Source organism: Trichechus manatus, unplaced genomic scaffold, assembly GCF_000243295.1.
Source record: "Trichechus manatus latirostris isolate Lorelei unplaced genomic scaffold, TriManLat1.0 scaffold00038, whole genome shotgun sequence".
Classification (NCBI taxonomy): domain Eukaryota; kingdom Metazoa; phylum Chordata; class Mammalia; order Sirenia; family Trichechidae; genus Trichechus; species Trichechus manatus.
The window spans coordinates 1,687,107-1,704,894 of record NW_004443974.1 but is presented as its reverse complement, the minus strand read 5'-3'; the positions used below and the strand labels follow the sequence as shown (position 1 = coordinate 1,704,894).

General features: G+C 38.8%; 1 protein-coding gene across 3 annotated transcripts in view; it reads right to left on the bottom strand.

Annotated features, from left to right (window-relative positions):
* The window catches only part of PRKDC (protein kinase, DNA-activated, catalytic subunit), a 362,155-nt gene that overhangs the window by 277,902 nt on the left and 66,465 nt on the right, over positions 1 to 17,788 (bottom strand). For all 3 annotated transcript variants that reach the window (XR_002823982.1, XM_023730648.1, XM_004375604.2), the window contains 6 exons: positions 13,227 to 13,379; positions 11,345 to 11,460; positions 10,835 to 10,994; positions 10,026 to 10,112; positions 9,010 to 9,129; positions 8,471 to 8,630 (listed from right to left, as the gene is read on the bottom strand). Coding sequence is in view for 2 of the 3 variants with exons in the window: in XM_023730648.1 (XP_023586416.1) it covers positions 8,471 to 8,630; positions 9,010 to 9,129; positions 10,026 to 10,112; positions 10,835 to 10,994; positions 11,345 to 11,460; positions 13,227 to 13,379 (796 nt within the window). In the remaining variant the exon portion in view is untranslated. The remainder of the gene's footprint in view (positions 1 to 8,470; positions 8,631 to 9,009; positions 9,130 to 10,025; positions 10,113 to 10,834; positions 10,995 to 11,344; positions 11,461 to 13,226; positions 13,380 to 17,788) is intronic.

Below are 17,788 nucleotides of genomic sequence, written 5' to 3'. Positions count from 1 at the left end.
CCACTCTTATTCAACATTGTGCTGGAGGTCCTAGCCAGAGCAATTAGGCTATAAAAAGAAATAAAGGGCATCCAAACTAGTAAGGAAGAAGTCAGAGTATCTTTATTTGCAGATGACATGATCTTATACACAGAAAACCCCAAAGAATCCACAAGAAAACTACTGAAACCAATGGAAGATTTCAGCAGAGTATCAGTGTTATGGATTGAATTGTGTCCCCCCCAAAAATGCGTATATCAGTTTGGCTAGGCCATGATTCCGAGTATTGTGTCACTGTCCTCCAATTTGTGATTGTAACTGTATGTTAAAGAGAATTAGGGTGGGATTGCAACACTCTTATTAATGTCACATCCCTGATCCAATGTAAACAGAGTTTCCCTGGGGTGTGGCCTACATTACCTTTTATCTCTCAGCAGATAAAAATAAAAGGGAAGCGAGCAGAGTGGGGGAACCTCATACCACCAAGAAAGCAGTGGCAACAACACAGCGCGTCCTTTGGACCCTGGGTCCCTGTGCAAAGAAGCTCCTAGTCCAGGGGAAGATTGAGGAGAACTCCGACAGAGAATGCCTTCTCCTGGAGCTGATGCCCTGAATTTGGACTTCTAGCCGGCTAGACTGTGAGAAAATAACTTCCTCTTCATTAAAGCCATCCACTTGTGATACTTCTGTTATAGCAACACTAGGTGACTAAGACAATCAGGATACAAGATAAACAACAAAAATCAGTTGGATTCCTCTGCACTAACAACGAGAACTTCGAAGAGGAAATCACAAGATCAATACCATTCATAAAAGCCCCCAAGAAGATAAAATACTTAGGAGTAAATCTAACCAGAGACATAAAAGACCTATACAATGAAAACTACAAAACACTACTGCAAGAAACCAAAAGAGACCTGCGTAAGTGGAAAAACATACCTTGCTCATGGATAGGAAGACTCAACATTGTGAAAATGTCAATTCTACCCAAAGGGATCTACAGATACAATGCAATCTCGATCCAAATTCCACTGGCATTTTTTAATGAGATGGAGAAACAAATCACCAACTTCATATAGAAAGGGAAGAGGCCCCGGGTAAGTAAAGCATTACTGAAGAACGAAGTGAGAGGCCTAACACTACCTGATTTTTAGAACCTAATATATCGCCACAGTAGTTAAAACAGCCTGGTAGTGGTACAACAACAGATACATAGACCAATGGAACAGAATTGAGAATCCAGATGTAAATTCATCCACCTATGAGCAGCTGATATTTGACAAAATCCCAAAGTCCATTAATTGGGGAAAAGACACTCCCTTTAACAAATGGGGCTGGCATAACTGGGTATCCATCTGCAAAAAAATGAAACAAGACCCATACCTCACACCATGCACAAAAACTAACTCAAAATGGATCAGACTTAAATATAAAATCAAAAACGGTAAAGATCATAGAAGAAAAAATAGGGACAACTCTGGGAGCCCTACTACATGGGATAAATAGAATAAAACCATAAATAACAATGCGCAAACACCAGAAAAGAAACTAGATAAATGCGAGCTCTTAAAAATCAAACACTTAAGCTCCTCAAAAGACTTCACAAAAGAGTAAAAAGACAACCTACAAACTAGGAAAAAATTTTTGGCGACAACAAATCTGATCAGCGTCTAATCTCTAAAATCTACAAAACATTGAAAAACCTCAACAAAAAGACAAATAACCCAATTAAAAAATAGGCAAAGGATATGAACAGGCACTTCGCCAAAGAAAACATTCAGGCGGCTAACAGACACATGAGGAAATGCTCATGAACATTAGTCATTAGAAAAATGCAAATCAAAACTACAATGAGATACCATCTCACCCCAACAAGGTCAGCATTAATCTAAAAAACACAAAATAATAAATGTTGGAGAGGTTGTGGAGAGACAGGAACACTTATACACTATTGCTAAGAATGTAAAACAGTACAACCACTCTGGAAACCGATTTGGCACTTCCTTAAAAAGCTAAAACTAGAAGTACCATAGGATCCAGCAATCCCACTCCTTGGAATACATCCTAGAGAAATAAGAGCCGTCACACGAATAGAAACATGCACACCCATGTTCACTGCAGCACTGTTCACAACAGCAAAAAGATGGAAACAACTTAGGTGCCCATCAACAGACGAATGTATAAACAAATTATGGTATATTCACACAATGGGATACTATGCAATGATAAAGAAAAATGATGAATCTCTGAAACATCTTATAACATGGATGAATCTGGAAGGCATTATGCTGAATGAATTTAGTCAGTTGCAAAAGGACAAATATTGTATAAGACCACTATTATAAAAACTCAAGAAAAGGTTTAAACACAGAAGAAAACCTTCTTTGATGGTTATGAGGGTGGGGCGGTAGCGGGAGGGGTATTCACTAACTAGATAGTAGACAAGAATTATCTTGAGTGAAAGGAAGGACAACACACACTACAGGGGAAGTCAGCACAACTGGACTAAACCAAAAGCTAAGAAGTTTCCTGAATACAACCAAACACTTCGAGGGACAGTGCAGCAGGGGCTGGGGTCTGGGGACCATGCTTTCAGGGGACGTCTAGGTCAACTGGTGTAACAGAGTTTATTAAGAAAATGTTCTGCATCCCATTTTGGTGAGTGGCATCTAGGGTCTTAAAAGATAGCCATCTAAGATATATCAATTGGTCCCAGCCCACCTGGAGCAAAGGAGAATGAAGAATACCAATGACACCAGGAAAATATATGCCCAAGAGACAGAAAGGGCCACATAAACCAGAGACTACATCAGCCTGAGACCAGAAGAACTAGATGGTGCCTGGCTACCACCAATGACCACCCAGACAGGGAACACAACAGAGAGTCCCTGATGGAGCAGGAGAAAAGCAGGGTGCAGAACTCAAATTCTAGTAAGAAGACCAGACTTAATGGTCTGACTGGAACTGGAAGGACCCTGGAAGACATGGCCCCCAGATACTCTGTTAGCCCAGAACTGAAACCATTCCCAAAGCCAACTCTTCAGACAAAGAATAGACTGAACTATGGGACATAAAATGATACTCGTGAAGCTCAAGTAGACACATGAGACTAATGGGCAGCTCCTGTCTGGACGCCAGATGAGAAGGCAAAAAGGGACAAAAGCTGGTTGAATGGACACGGGAAATCCGGGGTGGAAAGGAGGAGTGTGCTGTCACATTATAGGGAGACCTCCTGGGGTCACATAGCAATGTGTGTATAACTTTTTGTATGAGAAACTGACTTGAACTGTAAACTTTCACTTACAGCACAATAAAAAATAATAATAAGCTAAAAAAAAAGAAAAAAACAATTACTGATTTCTTTGAAGAGCACACGTCAACATGCACAATATCTCACAACTTCTCGGGAGACAACGGCTGCCCAAAAGTTAAGTGTCAGTTTGTTCCAGAATATAAAAGACCATGATAAAGGGCAAAACTTGGAAAGCATACACCTGAGTCTGAAAAGAAGTTATGAAATCAGTAAAAACTTTCAGGAAAGGCCACTCAATCTAGAAGGATTTGCTTCTTTGGTTTGCGAGTTAATTTCTTCACCTATAATGTGAAAAGCTACACTATTTTCTATATAATGTGCCAAGACTCCACGCTCCGTGTATACTGCACTAAAGCAGAGACGGGTCACACCTCGGGAGGCTGCCAGTGGAGACTGTGGGCTTCTGGGAGCCCCGTCTGCCCCACGACTGACCAGGTCACCTTTGTTTGGGAGGTGAAGGTGGCATCTGCCAGATTTCTCCATTGTAAAGTTACTATTCTTAACCTTGGTGATTGTCATGGTTTGAATTATGTCCTCCCAAAAAATGTGTGTATCAGTTTGGCTAGGCCATAATTCCTGGTACTGTGTGATTTTCCTGTATGTTGTAAACCTGCCTCTATGATGTTAATGAGGGAGGATGGGTGGCAGTTGTGTTAGTAAGGCAGGACCTGATGTACAAGACTGGATTGTGTCCTGAGGCAATCTCTTGACATATAAAAGACAGAAGTGAGCAGTGAGACAGGGGGATCTCATACCATCAAGACAGCACTACTGGGAGCAGAGCACGTCCTTTGGACCCGGGTTCCTGCACAGAGAAGCTTCTAGTCTGGGGGAACACTGATGAGAAGGCCGATAGAGAGAAAGCCTTCCCCTGGAGCTGACACCTTGAGTTTGGACTTTTAGCCTACCTTACTGTCAGGAAATAAACTTCTCTTTGTTAAAACCATCCACTTGTGGTATTTCTGTTATGGCAGCACTAGATGACTAAGACAGTGATTAATAAGCATTTGGGGGGAAGGTACTCAGAAACTATCTGTGTTGGCAGAGTTTTAAGATAGCCCCGTGACCTTACTCACTGGTGTTAGTCCTGGAGTTGTGTTAATGGCAAAAAGGGAGATTATCCAGGTGAACCTGACCTAATGATACAAGCCCCTTAAAAGCGAGTTTTCTCCAGCTGGTAGAGGGGAAGTAAAAAAGGACTTGGCATGCCACTGCTGGCTGTGGAAATGGAAGGACCATATGCAGGGCAAGACAGCAGCCTCTAGGAGCCTAGAGTGACCCCCGACCAATAAAAAGCAAGAAACGGGGACCACAGTCCTACAACCTGAAGGAGCCTGGAAGCTGATTCTCCCTCAGAACCTCCAGGTAAGAGCCCCACCTGGCTGACACCTTGATTTTGGCCTTGTGAGACCCTGAGCAGAGTATCCTGCCAAGCCCATCTGGACTCCTTACCTACAGAACCGTGAGGTGCCATTTTAAGCTGCTAGCTTTGTGTAAGTGGCCACACAGCTATAGAAAACTTGCAATTACTAATTTTATTCTTATCTGCCCATACTCATTGTTTCCTATTTGATTCCATGGGTTATAATCTGTTTCTGAAATTACTTATTTACATTCAAATTATCCCAGTTTTGTCCATGACACTACCTTACCATTCTTTAAAACACTTGTCTGCTTTCTAGATGTTTCAGAAAACACAATATTCCAGGTTCATCTTATATTTTTCCTGCCCCAGCCTGTAGCCAGCCATTTCTCAAAGGTGTACTGGTTCCTTTTCATGCAAAATGGCATTTAGAAGCCACGATCTGGGCACTGGGTTTGCTCACTTCTATTAAGACGTCACTATTCCTAGGCCCTCTCAGTGGACAGAATTAGGGGATATATGCATGTATTACATACACACTTTCACCTCCATTTATTTCTACATTTATTTGTCCATATATGTATCTCAGTATGTGTGTATATGTATGTGTGTGTGTATGTGCGTGTACATATATAAGGAGACAAAGAGAAAAAGAACCATGAGCTTCCCATTGATACATCCAATTCCCATCCAGCACCATAGGTTCATTCCAATTATCTCTTTCCATATTTGTAACTTCTTTCTCCAACAGTGAGCAACCTAGCTTCCACCATTCTAAACCTATTTACGTATTTGATCCATCCTCCATAAGTAGCCAAACTATGATACCTGCTGCCCTCCTTACCCTGCCTGGGCTCCCATCCCCCTACATGGATGCCTTCACGTGTAGGCGCCCCAATCCTGCTCTAGCCCCTCACCTTCCTCAGCCCCCCTCCTCTCTCCCCTGCTTTTCTCCTCCCACCCTTGTCCTCCCTCTGCACTACCTAAAGGCTGACGACCAAACCCTTGAGGAAGGGAAGAGGGCCACAAATTACTGCTTCATACAAAGGAAAAATGGTAACTTTACAATTACAGAAAGACCTGGCCATGTTATCCACAGTAATGGCACCAACTGCCAACATGGTGCCACAAAGAGGACACAGCAGCAGTGCTGGTATATTTCTGCCAAAAATGCACAACCTGACTCTAATCACGAGGAAATATCATACAAACCCAATGAAGGCCATTCTACAGAATAACCAGCCTGCAATTTTCAAACATGCCAAGGTCATGAGAACTGAGAAAGGCTGAATAACTATCCCAGATTAAAGGAAATTAAGGAGTTATGACTACTAACTACAGAAGAAATTAATGGGACCACTGAAAAACATGCACATGGACTGCAGGTTAAAAAAAAAACCATTGGCATTGAATCATTTCCAGCAGAAATGGACAGAGTAGAACTACCCATATGGTTTCCAAGGCTGTAATCTTTACAGAAGCTGACTGCCACATCTTTCTACTACAGAGCAGCTGGCAGGTTCAAACCACTGACCTTTCGGGTAGCAGCCAAGCACTTAACCACTGAGCCACCAAGGCTCCTTGGACTGTATGTTACAGAAAAAGAACGTATCAATGTTACTTTTCCTGATTTTGATAATGATACTGTGGTTGTATAAAAAAAGTCTTCACTCTTAATGCAGTATTTAGGCATAAAGATCTCACAAATGGTTCAGAAAAAATTTAGATGTAATATATGCTTATACATGTAATCACACAGAGACAGAGCACACACAATGGTAAAGCAAATGGTACAAAATCTTAATAACTGGTGAATCTGCGTAAAGCATATATAGTTCTTTTTACTATTAATGTAACTGTTCTGGAAGTTTGATATCATATCAATATTAAGTCATTAAAAAGAATGGTTATCTTTGAATGATAAGATTATGGATTTTCTTCTGTTATTTCATTTTGCTTACTCTGCTTTTTCCTATTTTCTAATTATTTACAGTGAGTACTCCCACTCCTCACTTATCAATATGATTACGTTCCAGAGACCAGATCATTATGTGAAAACTGGCATTAAGCAAAAATGGAGGATGACCACATCAGATCACAAAATGGAGGCAGACTATATCATTATGTAACTGTCAAAATTACATTACATTACATAACTGCCAAAGCACTGAGAATCATGGCCCAGGCAAGAAGACACACAACCTTAAGCAGCACAGCCAGTGTTACTCTCACCTTGCACTTTAGCATTCATTAATGCCAGATGTACATTGTTAATGCACAAAACAGTCAGATAGAAGATTTTTTACCGTTGTTGTAAATGCAAAACGTCGGATAACTAGATAGTAAGTAAGGGGTAGGTGTACACATATTTATCAACATAGAAATCCTTACTTTAAAAGAATCACAGTAATTTCCCTTATTAACTTAAAACAAATACAAATCTCAATGAAATAATTAATAGAACTAAATTCAAGAAAACAAATGAAAGTACCACAAAGAAACACAGATATATTCATTTTTTTCAGTAACTCAATGTGCTTTTGGTGAACTACTCAAATAGCAGCACTCCTTATATAAAGTGAATTTTAAAAAGACTGACTAACCTATAAACATTAACTAGTTTTGTATATCTTGACTCTAAAATATACTAGTTATTGCCATCGTTTACATAAGTCTTCCAAAATTTTGAACGCTTCTTCATGAACTCTGCATATGTATTGAGAGTGTCACATAAACCAGACACAGCAAATGAATATACAATAGAATAATGATTTACAGAGGTGAAGTTTAAATTCTTACAAATACTTCAGTTTTTCTCTACTAACTGAATCTTTAATTTCTTCCATCAGAAAACAATGTCTCTTTTCACTTTGGTTTAAGTAAATCTGTCCTCTCCACTCTAACGCTACTTTTCTTAACTAGTAATACTTCTGCCAGCCAGATTTATTTCTCTGAATCTTTTCCCAAGCCTATTTCTTCTATGATAATTTTTTTTTCAATTCTTCTTAACTGGCTAGCATTAGTCTTCATCAGCAATATTTTTAAAAAACAATAAAGACCAAATTATAACATTAGTATTAAATTTTCTGGTGGTGCAAATTTTTTGCAAGGGAGTGTATTAGAAGCTATAAGAGGTTCAATGATATTTAAGATAGAGTGCCGTCCTTGAAGATTTTATAAATCTTAATAGAATATAAGTGAACAAAATGAAAAATAGTTTGCCATAGGGGTTGAATTAAACTCCCAAAACTATTGCCCTAAGATAATCTTTAAACCGTAAACCAAAAACATCCCCTGAAGACTTCTTAAAAGTAAACTTTTTTTAAAACGGTCTTCCTTGAGTATTGTGCTCTTGTAAAATCTACCTATATGGGATCAAATTAACAATAGCAACTGGAAAGTTTAGACAGAAAACCTAGGGGGCGGTGAATTTATGTTAATGGGAGAGGAACAACTCAGAAAACGAGGGTGAGAATGGTTGCACAAGTCGAAGAATGTGATCAATGTCACTGAATTGTCCATGTAGAAACTGTTGAACTGGTTTATGTTCTGTTGTGTACATTCTTAACAACAACAAAAATGAAATAGATTATTTAAAAACTGAAAAATAGTTTTAATGCCTCAATTAGACCTCCTATTGTGCCAATGATACTGAAATGAACTAGGGCAATTACAAAAATACTAGTCAAATTATTCTGAAAATTTTGGGTTCAAATTCCACAAGTTATAAAAATACTATTACAAAAAGTCCTATTATGGTTATCACATTGCCATTTTAATTAAGATTCACACATCACAATTTTTCCAATCCTTACCTGATAAGGCTGAAGTTTTCAGATAACCGTCAAGGCAGGGTAGAATGTCTTTGTAATATGGCTGAATTACGTATCTGTGGATGTTAACTGACCATTCTTCTAGGGCATTCAGGCCTACTTCCGCCAAGGGAGTATAACTCAAGCCCAGTTTGAAAGCCATCTATTAATACAAACAAAGTAAAATGAAACTCAGGAATTTAAGATTTAAAGGGAAAAAAAAACAACAGTTAATTGTGGTTTCTAATTACTATCCCTCCTACTACTGGGACATCAAACACTGCTGGAGGTAAGAGGGTGCCTCCAGTACTGTACTGCATACTTTCAAAGCACAGAAAGTTTAAACTTTGTATCAACCTACAAGGGAAGCTCAGAAAGTGGAAGTCAAGCATCTCAAATCCCAAAGCCAATAAGCAGCAGAAGCAGAAACTGAAACAGGTGTGTCTGATGGCAAAGCACCTAAAGAACTATGATATTTCAGTGTTTCCAAAGAAATACAGCATTGCATAAAGAAACGAATCTGCTCAAGACAACACACCTACCTGCAATGCAGGAACGTAGGCTCTCATGTCAATCTCAATGATGTCGTGTGGCAGGGACAGGACGAATGTCAAGCATGAGGCCAAAAGCTCATCTTTGTATTGCTTCATTTTAACTGATACCTACCAAGAAATGAGAAAAGACAGTGTTGTCTGCCTGAAGACAGCATACAACTTAAAAATCAATTAAAAAATATTTACCCTATTCTCGATCACAATAGAGGGTCCTGGACAGGGCTAGATAAAAATGTAGAACAAAATTCTAACTCAGAATAAATGATGAGACTTACTGGCCTGATGGACTGGAGAAACCCCAAGAGTATGGCCCCCAGAAACCCTTTTAGCTCAGTAATGAAGTCACTCCTGAGGTTCACCCTTTAACCAAAGATTAGACAGGTCCGTAAAACAAAATGAGACTAAAGCGGCACACCAGTGCAGGGGCAAGAACTAAGAGCCAGGAGGGGACAGGAAAGCTGGTAATAGGGAACCTAAGGTCAAGAAGGGAGAATGCTGACATGTCGTGGGGTTATTAAACAATGTCATAAAACAATATGTGTACTAACGGTTTAATGAGAAGCTAATTTGTTCTGTAAACCTTCATCTAAAGTACAATAAAAATAAATAAATAAAAATACATATATATTTACCCTATTCTCAAATAGGAAAAATGAGCATGTAGCTTTTATGACATGGTAAGTCACCTACAGATGAAGTTGTGATAACCAGGAAAAGTACATTTGTTGAAACACTTAATACCTAACAATATGAAAAAAACTGAAGAATCTACTGAATTTTGAGTTGCCATCACTCAATTAAGTTATTTTAAGAAAATCCAAAGGACTCTTGAAGCACAATGGTTTCCTTCTTTAGTGTTTTCTAAGACCTTATTCACAGCCTGGATTTAGTAAACCGATTTTTAATTAGATCATTTATGATCACCAGGATTTTTTTCAAAATACATTCATTTTAAAACAGCCCACAATAACACTAAGATAAATGATAAATCATTTTAAAATTACCTCTTTACCAAATTTTACAAATAAAGCAAAACAAGAATACTTTTCTGCATCCTCAGAAGAGTGCTTCAGACTCTTTGGACTAATGCCCTGTGAAGTAAAATATTAAATTAGTATGCTGAACAATGACCAGGTAACTCTGCACCCCAACCCAGCAGTTCCAACCTCTCTTCAGACTGGTGAATCCATTGTCCCTTTACTGGTGTTTCATTCAGAGAGGAAGGGAAGGTGGGCTCAGGACAACAGTCCAAGGCAAACACCAGTCAGAAACAGAGCAGGAGGTGGGAAGCCGACAGCTACGGGAAGGGGTGAGTCAGTTCCTTTCTCCTCCATCTCCCAATAAGATGTGCTTGTGAGCCCGGAGGCAGGACAACTACTACACTGCTCACCCTGGAAGAAGCCAGTCTCATAGCCAACTGGAACTGTCTCCTGGAGGGCTTGTTGTAAAACAGCATGCTGGGCCTGCCCCAAAATTTCTGACTAGGTGAGTCTGAGAGGGCCTGAGAATTTGCATTTTAACACATTCCCAAAGGATGCTGATGCTTCTGGTCCAGGAACCATACTTTGAGAACCCCACTAATCTAACACAATCAGCTCTAGGGGCTTGGAAAATCAGGACAGGACACACTATTAGTTAATCTTTTGAAGAGGTCATCCAATTGCCATTCACATGTCAATTTTTAAAAATTCATACAATAGAATTAGTAGATTTTAAAACTGCAACATGCTATAATCCCATATTTTATAATGCTTTATATACACACAAGCAACCTAAAAAAACAAACATCCAATGTCCTCCAAAAAAGACTTACCGCAAAATATTTCATTTTCTTGGCATTTCTCACTATGACAGTAAGCAATTTGTAGAAACCACTGATGAGTGGCAACCGTACAGACTGCAAAATTAACTCATATGCAAATGAGTACACCCACGGCTCAAAAAATTCCATGTGTTTCTCAGGAAGTATCTCTCTGTAAAAACAAATCAAATGCTTAATGTGGAAAATCTGATTCTAATATTTTTATTCAGCTTTGAAAATTATAAGAGACATAGTGGAAGCAAGCCTACAACTCCATCACGTAACGTTTTCAGACGTATCTATATGCCTTTTTTTCCTAACTGATCTACTTTTAAACACATTTTTTTAAAAAATGGTAACTCTAAGCTGGTACTTTTAGATACATTTTAAAGGTCCATATAAATGATTCCAGATTTCAAGTCTTTACCAACTTCATTTCTTCCATCTATATAAACATTTTTACTATATTAGAGCCAATAACTGATAATTTTCCTTCTTAATTAATTAGAATTTTAAAAATACCTGCAAAATTCCACCAGGTTAATGAAAGCTGAAAAATCTTGGGGTTTAGCAGGACGCAAGTTAGCAGCTGGATCCGAGGTTGGGATCACCCACGCACCAGTAGCTTCATTCTCATCCTTAAAAAATTAATTGTACCATTCAATCATGATTTTGATCAACAGTCACCAACTGACTCAATGGGCAAGCCCAATATGATGCGCGGAAGGAATAGAGAAGAGAGATAGAGACAGGGAGTCTCAGGAGCTTCGTCTGATGAGGATATGGAACTGGCGGGAAACGTTAAATTAAAGGACATATAGGAAGTGATACAGTGAAGAGATAAAAGAACAGTACAAATACAGAAATTCGAGGGGCTAAGGAGAAGGTGATCATTTCTTAAAGGAACTAGCAATTTGCCTTCACAGAAGCAGAATTACAAAAAACAGAAAGTATCAGCAATAACTTGGAGATTTCAAACTGCAAAATAGAGAAATACAGGAGAAACAGACATCAATAGGAAAGACAAATGAAAATTATAATTTTTTGCAAAGTACATCAAGTTCAGTTTTAAACACTGTTTATGTTATCAGTGGAAATGTTAAACATGTAGGTAGAAATATGGAACTGGGGGGCCTGTAGATGATCATAAAAGTGGAGACAGATTTTCTTAGTAAGTGTCGGATTTTTACACAAGTAACACATGCCTTCTACGTTTGTTTGCTAACCACACTCTCCCCCTACCCCCCAAAGTATTTTCATAAGCACGTTATGCTGTTTTACAAAAACACGCAAAAAAATTAAATTGGCACAGCTATGCTTATGAAAATACCAGAGGCAGGGCACAGTTGACAAACAAATGTAGAGGGCATGGGTTATTTGCACAGAAAAACAGTACTAAGAGGTCATAGCTGACTTGTTGGAATGAAGCAAGAAGGACAAGAAACAGAAGAGAAAGAGAAGCCAATGAAGGCAACAAAAATGGCACAGACGTGCTCTAAAAATCAGGTTTGTTGTTGACACAGCTCTCATAAATTCCTTTTGGCAAAATTTTTGAGTTTTTTTCATGAAATATTTTAGACGTATAAAAAGTAATAAAACATACATTGATGTTCACATCACCAGCATAAAAAATAGAACATATCAAATGCAATGACACTACCATAGCAAATACCTTTTAATTCTTTCCTTTGTGTCCTCTGCATAGCCTCTGATCATCTCTTGTCCAAGTTCATGGCACTGCAGCAGAAGTACATATCACCTAACTCTAATACTATCATCTAGTCTGAAAATATCACTAGGCTGCAGAGCAAATGAGCTGTTTCTCACTGGAACTCAATCCCTTTAACATCCCTCAGGACGGCAGTGCTTTGTTACTAAAACTGCTCAGACAAGAGCAGAGCAGCACCTAGCTGCAGCCTTAAGCCACTACTTCCCTTATACCCAGGCCAGGAAAACTGGGCACAGGAAAAGGCCTGGCACATTCTTCTTTCTCTGCCTACCATCTGTTATACTTAACACCTAACATGGCACCCCAGAGCTTGGAGCTTCCACAGCTATGAACAAGAGGAGCCCCAGGACTCCCTATTCTACTGCAACGACACTGCTACACAAAGTTAAGACCTGTCTCTTTACTATTGCTAAGGAAGGAGAAACAAGTAAACAAGTTTTCAAAAAAATTATTTTAACATATTTAACACATAACTTACTTTTTTAACAGTTTAACAATGATATTTTCTATAATTATGCTATGTTCAATAGAAAAGTATCAATGACACATATTAATCTTGAAGAAACCAATTGTCCCTGATACCCTAAAAATGTTCTATTTTACCTCTGAATATTTATATCAAAAGAGAGTTGGTATAAAAATGATGTAATATTATTACTCGTAAAAACTTCTAACCTCTTGCTCCCCAGCATTCTGTTTTTCTAGTGTAAGATCCAATTTCTCAACAATCTTCAAAACAGATTTTATAAATTCATCATATATCAAATGATTCAGATTTTGAAGGGATGAATTCACCAAGAGAAATGCTTCTTCTGCTAAGAGAGAATCCTTTAAATAAAGAAAAATAACAAACTTCAAAATTATGGTGTGGAAAAAGTATGAATAATAAATAAGCATTAAAATATGTATAGATGCACAAGCACATTTACGTATTATACGAACATCGTTGTATAGGCTATAGGAGATTTTACCTGGAAGTTTTCAAGCTGTAAAATTTAGACACCTTCCTAAAATATTATGACAGCATCCTTTTGGTCAGATTATACAACTTATCTGGTCACCTAACAAACACTTACTCACTACAGAGTAGTGAATGACAAGACATAGGCCAATTCTTGACAAGAATTTACCCTAATTAATATATGTGTGTTTATGTATACACAAATACATACATCTTATACATGTAATGTATTTATGTGTATATATGTATACAAACACATGTATGCAGGTATATGCAAATGCATGTACACAGGCATATACATACTTGCAGACATACATACATATGAATACATAAGTATCTTTTCTCAGAATGGATTTTAAAGTCTAATTTACCACTTCTTTAAAAGTGAAAGGACAGGTGGGGCTGAGAAGGCAGAGTAGCCAGAAAATTGCTGTGGTCCCTCTCACAACAAAGACCCGAAAAAACAAGTGAATTGATTATATATGACAATCTAGGCGCCCTGAACATCGAAGGCAAAGTTGAGGAATTGGACTGAGTGGGAGGGGCAGGGAGAGACGGTTCAGAGCAGCAAGGAGTTGCCAGAACTAACCCAGCGGAAGCCAGCACCAGTCAGGCCGGATCAGTTCAGGTGCGTGGTGAGGCAAGCAGTGGCACTCGGGAGGCATTTTCCACATTGGGAGAGGCCCAGCAGCAGAGAGTCTACTCAGGCATCCTGAACCACTGAAAAGCAGCACTCAATCGGCAAAAGATTAAGTACTTGTGTCTGATCTACCACACGGATCAAATAACACCCCCTTTGGGAAAAACCTCTCTCCCATTTACCTCCCCGCTCCCTGCTCGCACCAGGTCTCAGGCTGGCTTCTTCAGTAATGGCCACGTCCCCTAGGCCGGAAGTAGGACCCGTCACCTGCGCTGAGCCATTCTCCCAGCCTTGGAGAGAGAACAAACTAACAAATACGGGAAAAATAATCTGCCGGCTCCCCTAAGCCAGGAATTCAGGGTAGGGACAACTCCTTTGTCTAGGTACAGGAATAAGGGGTCCATGGATTTTAAATGCCTTTCATCCCTGCATAGACATGTGTGGGCCCATTTCAACAGCGTAGGCTCTCATTACCACAGTACAACAGGGTATATACCTGAAGTCCAAATTCAACTCTTTCAGTTGTGAAGTGGCAGGTTTGTGACATTTGACACTGCTCTGCCCCTGAAGCACATTCCTTACCTGCCCACATCAGGGGCCTGAGCAACGGTGGCTCCACCAATGCCACCTAGTCACCCACAACAGGGGTCCAAGAATAAGTAGTGCCCCCCTAGTCCTTACAGCCAACAGCACTGGGTGCGCCTAGTCTGGCTGCAAAAACCACCCACCTATGCGGTCTAGGGAACAGGGACACGCTTTCCTCCCGAACACTCAGGGGCAGACATCAGCGCCCTGCCTTGCTCAGTACAACACCTGCAGCCAAATACCTGTGCCTACACCAATCACCCACACCGGTCTAGGACGGTAGGTGAGAGCCTGCACTACACACTTGGTGACCAACTACCTGGACACCCGAACTGAATCCATATAAGTAAACGGACATCTTGGCTCACATACTTAGTAACAGATCTAACCACCTGGTGAAAGGACGTTAGAGCATCACAGGCACGAATAATAAAAGTAGCTGACACGAGCATCCTATCTGGGCATATCAAAACAAAATATAACACGAAGCAAGGACACAGTAAGCTAACATAAAATAAATATAATAACTTATTGATGGCTCGGAGACAACAGTCAGTATCAAATCACATAAAGAGGTAGACCATGATGGATTCGGCAAGCTTCCAAAACAAACATTCAAGAAATTTTCTGGAGAAAGAGAATTGCTTGGAAACATCGGAGGCAGAACAAAAAGATTAACATACAAAACTTTGCGGAAGATGAGGCAAAACACAGAACAAGCGAAGGAACACAGAGACAAAGCAATAGAGGAACTTAAGATTAGAGACGAGTATAATGACAAATTTAATAGGCTGCAAGAATCCATACAGAGACAGAAATCAGAATTTCAGAAGATTAAAAATAAAATTTCAGAAATGTACAACTCAACAGAAAGTCATAGGAGCAAAATTCAGGCAATGGAAGTCAGAATTACTGAGACTGAAGATAAAGCACCTGACACCAAATTACTTGAGGAAAATCAGATAAAAGCATTTAAAAAAATGAAGGAACCCTAAGAATTATGTGGATTCTATCAAGAGGAATAAACTACGAGTGACTGGAGTACAAGAAGAGGGGGCATAACAGAAAATACAGAGAGAGTCCTTGAAGATTTGTTGGCAGAAAACTTCCTCAATATGGTAAAAGATGAGAAGATATCTATCCAAGATGCTCATCAAACCCCAAACAAGGCAGATCCCAAAAGAAAGTCACCAAGACATATTATAATCTAACTTGCCAAAACCAAAGATAAACAGAGACTTTTAACAGCGGCTAGCGATAAACGAAAAGTCATCTACAAAGGAGAGTCAACAAGAATAAGTTTGGGCTACTCAGCAGAAACTATGCAGGCAAGAAGGCAATGGGATGACACATATAAAACCTTTAAGGAAAAAAATTGCCAACCAAGAATTATATATCCAGCAAAACTGTCTCTCAAATATGATGGAGAAATTAGGGCATTTCCAGATAAACACAAGTTTAGGGAATTTGCAAAAACCAAACCAAAATTACAAGAAATACTAAACGGAGTCTTCTGGTTAGAAAATCAATAACATCAGATAACAATCCAAGACTAGAACACAGGACAGGGCAACCAGATATCAACCCAACAGGGAAATGACAAAAACAAATCAAAGCTAAAACACTGAAAATAGGTAAACAGAGATGTCAATATGTAAAAGATGTCAACATTGAAACAAAAAAGAGGGAATAAAAAATGTAGACATAGATTTTTCATATGGAGAAGTCAAGGCAATACAACGAAATAAAAGACTAGTTTAAACTTAGGAAAACGGGTAAATGTTAAGGTAACCATAAAGGAAACAAACCTACACATCAAAATAAAAAACAAGAAAATATAAAGACTCAACAAATACAAAATCAACAACAATGAAAAAGATGAAAAGAAAATACATAAACAAAAATGATTCAGCAAAGAAAATTAAACAGAACAAGGAAACTGTCAGGAACACACAAAAAACACATCAAAATGACAGCTCTAAATTCATACCTATCAAAAATTACACTGAACATAAATGGAATAAATGCACCAATAGAGAGACAGGGAGTGGCAGAATGGATTAAAAAAACACAATCCGTCTATAGGATGCCTACTAGAGACACACCTTAGACTAAAAGACACAAACAATCTAAAATTCAAAGGATGGAAAAAAATATAACAAAGCAAACAACACTCAAAACAGAGCAGGAGTGGCAGTATTACTCTCTGACAAAACAGACTTTAAAGGAAAATCCATCACAAAGGATAAGGAAGGACACTATATAATGATTAAAGGGTCAATACACCAGGAGGACATAACCATAATAAATATTTATGCACCCAATAACCGGGCTCCAAAATACATAAAACAAACTCTAAGGGCACTGAAAAGAGAGATAGACAGCTAACCACAATAAGAGTAGGAGACTTCAACACACCACTTTCAGTGAAGGACAGAACATCCAGAAAGAAGCTCAATAAAGACACAGAAGATCTAAATGCTACAATCAAACAACTTGATCGCATGGACATATACTGATCACTCCACCCAACGACAGCCAAGTATACTTTCTATTCCAACGCACGTGGAACATTCTCCAGAACAGACCACATATTAAGACATAAAGCAAGCCTTAACAAAATCCAAAGCGCTGAAATATTGCAAAGCACCTTTTCTGACCATAAACCCATAAAAGTAGAAATCAGTAACACAAAAAGCAAGGGAAAAAAACCAAACACATGGAAACTGAAAAACACCTTCCTCAAAAACTACTGGGTTACACTTAAAGAGGAAGTCACCAAATCAATACCATTTACAATAACCCCCAATGAGATAAAATACTTAGGAATAAATCTAACCAGAGACGTAAAAGATCTATACAGAGAATACTACAAGACAGTACTGCAAGAAACTAAAAGAGACCTGCGTAAGTGGAAAAATATACCTTGCTCATGGATAGGTAGACTCAACATAATGAAAATGTCAATTCTACCCAAAGCAATCTACAGATACAATGCAATCCTGATCCATATTCCACCAGCACTTTTTAATGAGATGGAGAAACAAATCA